This window comes from Gavialis gangeticus, unplaced genomic scaffold, assembly GCF_001723915.1.
Source record: "Gavialis gangeticus isolate Ggan-Ray unplaced genomic scaffold, GavGan_comp1, whole genome shotgun sequence".
NCBI lineage: Eukaryota > Metazoa > Chordata > Crocodylia > Gavialidae > Gavialis > Gavialis gangeticus.
Window position 1 is genome coordinate 9,297,359 of NW_017728980.1, and position 7,986 is coordinate 9,305,344.

The 7,986-nt window shown below is 47.2% G+C and overlaps 1 protein-coding gene across 1 annotated transcript; it reads left to right on the forward strand.

Annotated features, from left to right (window-relative positions):
* Positions 1-70: 70 nt before the first annotated feature.
* Positions 71-5,382, forward strand: VPS26B (VPS26, retromer complex component B). The gene is made up of 6 exons (XM_019508427.1): positions 71-149; positions 440-596; positions 2,709-2,873; positions 3,641-3,816; positions 4,474-4,616; positions 5,236-5,382. The coding sequence occupies exons 1-6, from the start codon at positions 71-73 to the stop codon at positions 5,380-5,382; spliced, it is 867 nt and encodes a 288-aa protein (XP_019363972.1).
* The last annotated feature ends 2,604 nt before the right edge of the window (positions 5,383-7,986 follow it).

Below are 7,986 nucleotides of genomic sequence, written 5' to 3' on the forward strand. Positions count from 1 at the left end.
CTCTCTCTCCCTTTGAGCATGCCTACCTCTCCCCACATCTTGGCGTCATCGGCACTAGGAGGAAAACAAGATGCAGAAACCTGTGGAACCAAAGGGCACGTACAACTCAGTTAGGTCCTCATTTTTCCTGGCTGTCAAAGTCAGCTTGGGCCAGTGACCTCCCCTGGCAGCCTATTATTGTGGCACTACCTCAGACTTTTGTTTGTCTTATGGTGTCTGGCCCAGATGGAAAGATGAAGTGTGACCCTTTGTATGGAAAGGGCAAGATTTCCTGAGAGACCTTCTCCTACAACAGTGGTGAGGGCTAGCTTGGGGGGAGACACTTGGCAGCAGAGAGTTTCCTTTCAACCATGAGTTTTCCCTGTGGTTCCATCCTTGCAGCTGACCCTCTCATGTGGCATTGAGCAGCACTGCTTAACCCATCATCTTTTCTTCCTAGAGCTCTACTATGACCGAGGGAACCACCATGAATTTGTGTCTCTGGTGAAAGACCTGGCCCGTCCTGGCGAGTTCACTCAGTCACAGACATTTGACTTTGAATTCACACATGTGGAAAAGCCTTACGAGTCTTACACTGGGCAGAATGTGAAGTTACGGTGAGTCTCCTACCCCTGTTGTATTTCTCTGTCCCATTTGTTTTTGCTGTGCTTTAGTTTTCAAGCAGTGTCAGACTATCATGACTTGCAGCTTGAGCCTTGGCACTGTACTTACCCTAATCAAAAGTACAGGGGCTAGTAGTTAACTTTAGCAGTACGAGCGTCTGGGGACTCAGACTGAGGGTCAAATGGTTAAGCACAAACAGAACTACAGTCTGGCTTAAATATGCAAGGGGCAGCTGAAATTCCTGTAAAGAGCTGGCTGCTCTGATAGTGTGATTAGGTAGACTTTGAGCATGGGATATCAGTCTCACGTTACACGCTGTGGGAAATCAGAGGGGGGGAAATAAAAGGGGTCATCTGCATTATCCTTTTTGGAGATACAGATGTGTTGGAGGGTGTGAGGGCCTAATTTAAGCAGTGCAGCTGCTCTTAAACTAACAATTTTCTGTTACCTGCAGAAGTTCACCATAACTCTGCTAGCCAGACTTCCCATAAGTTTCTGCAGGAAGTAGGCTTCCCAATATCTCAGCCTGCTTCCCAGCAGGAAGGCAGTTAAAGGAAGTATTGGTAAAATGCTATATCCAGCTGCAAGAGGCAGCTTATTCCAATTAATGCTGCATGATGACTGGAAAAGTAGTGAGAGGGCTGTTTCTGAGGGCTGTTCTGCAATTTTACTTCAATTGATACTTAGTAAATAATAAGCACAGGGTTATGCAGTGCTTCCCTGACCTGCCTCTTTTAAACTGAATTGCTGCCATTTACATGAGTAGCTTTAGCCCATCATACAGTTGTAAAATCAGAAAAGTAGGGCTAGAAGGAACCTCTGTAGGTCATCTAGTCCAGCCTCCTGCATGAAGCAGGATCATCCCTACCCGTACCATCCTATGCAGATCCATTGTGTAATCTCTTAGCAAAACAACAGGCAAGCCCAACACATAACCAAAGACCCAACACCCTAACCTGTCACAAGTAAAGCAAGGGAACCACAGTGACCAATGGCCTGCTGCAAAGGTTGTTAAACTATGCTCTACAGATCCAAGAAAGAGGGTTGCTCTCTGTTTGGGAATCACTGTATAGTCTTGTGTCTTGGGTTGTTAAAGCCTGTGTGGGCAGGGGCATAGTGAAAAGTTAAATATTGCATAGGAATATCTGTTGTCTCCTTCAAAGGCCAAATACATGACAGGGGAAGCCCTGTTCATCCTTCTTCTTTCTTGCTTTCCATAATTTGGCTGTACCTCCTTTCCTTTCAGTGACTTGATTTTTTCCAGGCACACTGTAGCCAGGGCTGGTCCTGGCAGAAAGCTCACTTTGCTCACGCCTGATATTTGGCCAGGGATGAATGCTAAATTATGAGCACTTAAGGCAAAGATAATGGAACCTCATCTCCCTCCTGGGACAGCTTTCTGAGCAGTTGTGCAATTCTTGAGGCTGTGCATTGAGCTCAGTGGCAAAACATGGCTTGTCACGGTCCCTCTGTTGTGTGTCCGGAGCTGAATGAGGCATTGTGTTATTCAGGTCTGTTATAGTTTAAATGGCAAGAGAACCCCTAATTTCTCGTGGCTCTCAAAAATTTATTTGGCAATAAAATGAATATTATGTTGCTACTTCAGTCTCCTGACAGGGCTGGCTAAGTACGTTTCAACTGTCCTGTAATCAGGCCTACTTATTTTAAGCATGCCCTAGATGTACACACATGCCTTGCTGATGCTTTGCGGTTCACACATTACAAATTCTAGTTCAGACGCAGATTTTAAAGATACCTTGTAAATGCAAAATAGTTGTTGAGTCAGATGCAAAGGCTGGATAACGTCATGCTCAGTACCACAGCGATGTAGGCGGAAAGGAATGTGATTAAATCTCATGCTTTGGGGAGGTAACTTGGCAGCTGCTCAGCCTTACAGTGATGAGGTCTAAGTGTAATTGGCCTGTGTACAGCATTGTACAATAGGTCAGGTGGATGAGGAAGGATTTTTACCTCTCCCTAAACCATGGGGGATTGGCTTTTAAATATCACCCCATCTCCTCTTTCTTATCCTAATGCTTCCTTCCAGAGCTTCTGCATCTGCTGCCATCTGTGCATGCTCTAACAGGTGAGGGGTTTCCTTGCAGGTATTTCCTCCGAGCTACTGTCAGCCGCAGGCTAAATGATGTGGTGAAGGAGATGGATATCGTTGTGCACACGCTCAGCACTTACCCAGAACTCAATTCCTCTATCAAGATGGAGGTGGGGATTGAGGATTGCCTGCACATCGAGTTTGAGTACAACAAATCCAAGTAAGTGTCCAGAGGATGCCTGTTGATTAGAGCTCTCTGGAAAGCGGGGCACTGTGCAACCTGCTTGCTAATTCAGTGAGGTCTGCAGATGTTATGTCAGGGGAACCTGTCATTCCTCCTAGCCTCCCATGTGCTGCAAATCTCAGCCCACCTACCGTGGCCTTGAAGTGCAGATGGGTCCATCTGTCCCTACATACTGAATGTGGGTTGCAGATTTGATGCATCAGTTTATTTTACTCTGGCATAGTCTTCCTGTTGTTCTGAGCAAGGCAGCATTCTCAGGTACCCCCAAGACACAGCTTCTGCTGTTTGCTAGATGATACCATAAAACATGGGACTGTCATTGTTAACTTGGTAGAAAAGTTAGAATTAACTGTCTTGACCTACATTTTTGCATCCCTCCCAGGCAGTTCTTGGGGGTTCTCCTGCAAGGTATCAATCATGCTAGTAGCAAATGACCTAAATAGCTGATATAGAAGACTTGAATTTCATTGTCGCCAAGTTCTGGATATCCAGCCAAAACTTGTCATCTTGTTTTTTCTGATGATCCCATGCATACTTGCCAGTTTCCCAAGAGAACTGGAGGATGAAAGCCTGGTTAGTTAAAGCAGCCCCATTTGGGTGCTTGGGATCCCCGTGAAGTTTAGAGTGGAGATGTGATGGTGTAGATATATGGAAGTGTCTGACCACATCTTGGCTCTTCAGCCTGTGCCCTGCGCTATGTCAGGTGTGAGATGGACCGTGGTGCTCTTTCTTGTCCCTTCCAGGTACCATTTGAAAGATGTGATCGTAGGAAAAATCTACTTCCTGCTGGTGCGGATCAAGATCAAACACATGGAGATCGATATCATCAAGAGAGAGACAACAGGGACTGGACCAAACGTGTACCATGAGAATGACACAATAGCTAAATATGAGATCATGGATGGAGCCCCTGTGAGAGGTTGGGAGGGTTTCTTTTTTGTTTCTGTTCTATAATTTTGGGGGAGCAGAGCTGCTCAAGTACTGGGAATGTGGGACTGAATAGGAATCCCATAGCATCTTCAGCTGAATTCCCATTTTTGTATATAGTAATATGCCTTCTGTTACATTCGTGAATCTTAGGCACCTTTGTCAAATACCAGAAACATGAATCTTCTGCAACATGTGAGATATCAAGGTACAGAGAGGCTGGGACTGATGGTCTCTTTGCAGATTGGCAGAGGAATAGACTTGGAGGCATTACTGACACAAATCTAGTCTAAGTGAAGCTGAGAGGTGGTGTCCTGTTGCCACAAGTCCCCTGTGCCAAGCCCTTGCTGATGGTATTAATTTGTAGTGTATTTGTAACTCTATTCCAGAGTTGCCACATCTCTTGCTATAGCAAGCATCATCCCATTCTCTCTTTCCTGCTGCTGTAATGTTGTAGGTGATGGGTCCCTGGGCTTACAGTTAAGGAGGGGGTATAATGTTACTAAGGTCTAAGCACATAAACCACTACACTGGGAATGAAGCCATTTGGCCTGTATCAGCAGCAGTACACTTTGGAAGAATGGGAGGGAAAGGCTTGCAAGAGTTAGTGAGTTCTGGTTTGATCTCATTGTGCTGGTGTCCTCTGCAGGGGAGTCCATTCCAATCAGACTCTTCTTGGCGGGCTACGAGCTGACACCAACTATGAGGGACATCAATAAGAAGTTCTCGGTGCGTTATTACCTCAACCTGGTGCTGATAGATGAAGAGGAAAGGCGCTACTTCAAACAGCAGGTGAGAAGGCAGAAGTGATGCTGCATCATGGTGCAGGATTGCATCTGATTTTTAACACAGTATCTAGAAAGGTTCTTTAAAACTCACAACAGGTCAGTTTTGGGCAGCGCCCCATGTGGTACTCACTAGAGCTGTCCTGCCTAGGGTGGGCGTGGAGAATGCATTAGAAAACACTAGATCAGATAGATGTTTGTGTCCAGTTAAAGGAATGGTCTTAATGGGGGGCGCTACCTACTACAGGCAGCTCCCTTGGTTCTTCTTACTGATTCTTTGCTCTGTGCCATGTGCTGCTGTCCTTCTCCTTAACTGTGGTGGTGCTGCCTTGTATATTAGGACACAGCTAGCATCTAGTGGTTGCTCCTCATATGCCTGGCCTATTCTGCATGGAGTTTTGCCATCTGACCATCCACTGCATTGGGAGGGATCCTTCCTAGGAACTGTAATAGTTTTTCACAGCTTGAAAGGTCATGAGTGGAATATGCCAGCACATGACATGCCCTTTACTGGGGGCAGATGCAAGTTACTGCTCCGTCACTTTGGATCCAAGTCTGAGGAGCTCCTGGGTACAGCCACCATTGCTACCACAATCCTAACAGGTTTTGCTATCTCTGCTCCATAGGAGGTGGTGCTATGGCGAAAAGGAGACATCGTGAGGAAGAGCATGTCCCACCAGGCAGCCATCGCCTCTCAGCGGTTTGAAGGGACGTCCTCCCATGCTGAGGCCAGGACCCCCAGCCAACCTGCAGAGAACAACAGCCGGCAGTGAGAGACCTATGGAACGAGGCTGCTGCGGAACCTGAGATTCTGGAGCCAGTGGCAGCAGTGAGGGGAAAAGAAGATATTTCAGAGACTTACGACAATAAATATCCGTTTTTGACTTAATTCCTTTCTTCAAAGGACCACGGGGGTAGGGTGGGGGAGGGGGCAACATGAGCTACAGCAATGATGGCACAGAGTTGAACGTACCCTAGTGCTCCCCAATTGACTACATTCCTCTGGGGTCACCTGTTTTTACATGTGCAGGAGTCTTGGGGCTGGCTGACTTCCTCTTTGCCACAAAACCTCCCATCCCCCACTTCCCACCCCCTTCAGCCTGGCAGTAGGGAAGGGGGAGCATGGAAGGGAAATGGGATTTCTTCTCCGTGTTGTGCATGTGGTTTTGGTCGTGGAGTGGAATTTTGCTGCCATCTCGGAGTCTTGGTGCGGTGAGGAAGAGGGAGTGTGGCAGCATTTTAGCTGTACAACAGGAGTGCGAATGAGCAAGTGGGGAAGGAAGCAGTTTCAGCTGGAGGCGTGCATAGCCTGCTATAAATTGCTTTGGTCCCTGTTTTTTCTTCCCCTTCGCGCTTTTCCTGGACTCTCTGCTGCAAACGGGTATATAACGATTGTTGAATCAGCTTGGTGACTAGAGCAGAGCTGTCGCCTTGTGGAGCACAGCAGGTGTTGCGTCCCTCTCGTTGGAGCTCTGGGACGCAGCATCTTGTTGAGGGGGTGTGGAAGGTCAAACACGAAACGCTCAGGCAGCTGACGGGTGGTGGATGCTGAGTAGTGCAGTGGCTGAGGGAATGCGAGCTAGCAGAGCAGCTGAATAGTGAATCTGGGGGAAACTGCTCATTGCTGAAAAAGCAGAGTCGGTATTGTCTCTCTTGGAAGCTCAGGCTGTTGGATGCAACTGAGTCCTCGTATTACAGCCAACCTCGGACATCTAAGTCCTGGGAAGTGCTCTCTGCAATAGATCACAGTACAACAGATTCCATGTACTGCTGTGTGTGCTGAAATGGGAAGCAGTGCAGTCAACTCAATTTGTACAAGGGAAAGTGCTGCAGAGCAAGAGGTTGAGGAATTGGTGCCATTGCCTGGGAAGCTGCTTGCGTGAGAGCATTTTGCGTCTAGTTCTCCCTTTGTCTTATTTATCTGAGCTCAGCCTTAGGATTTGCCTTAGGCGGGGCGCTGAGGTCAAAACCTCGTCCATGTTGAGAGAACAGGAGATTTCACAGTGGGTGGAGGAGGGTGAGGATGCTGGTTGCAAAGTTTAAACACCTGCACTTGAAAGGCTTGCTGTCTGCTCCCTTGAACTGTGGGGCTGGGGGTTGCTGTTCCTAGCAAGTGTGGATGTTATTGTTCAGTTAGAGGCCTTTACATCTATTAGGTCACAACAAATCAGTGGTCAGTGTCTCCTTCCATGCAGATGAGTGATAGAGGCCTGATGAGAATGAGTGGGACTGTCTTTTGGGCCTGCTAGCTGAGGATCATGTCAGAGGACACCTCTTGCTCTCAAATTCCATTTAACTTTGGGAGGGCTGCTGCATTGTGAGAGAGTTTGTGGCAGAGATTAAGTCCTCCTGTAAATCTGAAGTGGCTTTTTAAACTTGATTGATTGCATTTGGAAAATAGCCATCCTTTTGAGATGCCCTTCCAGGAAGCAGGTATTATAGCTGTCTTCCAGCAGAAGGACATGAAAACCTGAACTAAATTCTGGGACATTAGTTCCCTCAAATGGGATCTGCACTGATGACTTCCCCTGTAGTTTTGTAGCTCATTGGGGTTCTGCCTGGCTTGGTTTTGAATCTAGAATTTGTTCTGCCACTGTCTGCCGGTTGGATACAGAACCGTTTTCTTGCTGCTGGGAAGTTAAAGCATCTTCAACCTCAATTTGTCAGACAGTGCCACCGTGCCTGTTGTGGGGAGTGTGGGATCTGGGTGGGAGGGGGAGATCTTTATGTAGTAAGAAAGCTGCTGTAGTTCAGTGATACATGTGTGTTCTGCTTGCCAAAGTGAGTTATTTTTCACTCATCCATCATACGTAGGACTACAGTTCTTAACCTAGCTGGAGAGTCCTGCCCTGTTGCAGAGGATGCTAATTGCCTCTTCTCTGCTGTGAACTATAGTGTCATGCCATGTTCTGCTCTGTAGTAGTGAAGGTGTGCGGCTTACTCTGCCTCTTTCTGTGAGAAGTCTGTGCTCTGGGCTGGAACTATGGTCTCTTTTCTCAGCCTGAAATGGAGACTTGTATGGGCAACTGCCTTATTACATCAGGAAAGGAGACAGCAGCATGCTTTGGGACTTGTGTACCCAAGGAACTTGTCATTCCTCCAGACACTAATTTAATGAGCTCCTGCCCCGGGGGAGGGATAAAGGCATGCTGTGATAATGCATAATGAGTTGGGATCAGGTGATACCCCCTTTGGGAGCCACTCTGGGTAGCAGACTGAGGCAAGCACAGCAATTATTTTAAATATAAGCTATTTAAAACCCTGACCCTCCCTCTTTACCTCACTTTTACCCAGCCCCAAAACTGTCCTCTTTTTGCTTGCTTCTCTTGGTCGTAGTATGCATTGTGCTGAGAGAGCTCAGTGGAGGAAGTTATCTG

Bases quoted from the DNA above. Each gene is read 5' to 3' on its own strand.
- VPS26B (XM_019508427.1), top strand. From the start codon at position 71: ATGCAGAAACCTGTGGAACCAAAGGGCACGTACAACTCAGTTAGGTCC. The intron at 597-2,708 runs GTGAGTCTCCTA...GTTTCCTTGCAG, and splicing joins GGGCAGAATGTGAAGTTACG to GTATTTCCTCCGAGCTACTG. The intron at 2,874-3,640 runs GTAAGTGTCCAG...TGTCCCTTCCAG, and splicing joins TTTGAGTACAACAAATCCAA to GTACCATTTGAAAGATGTGA.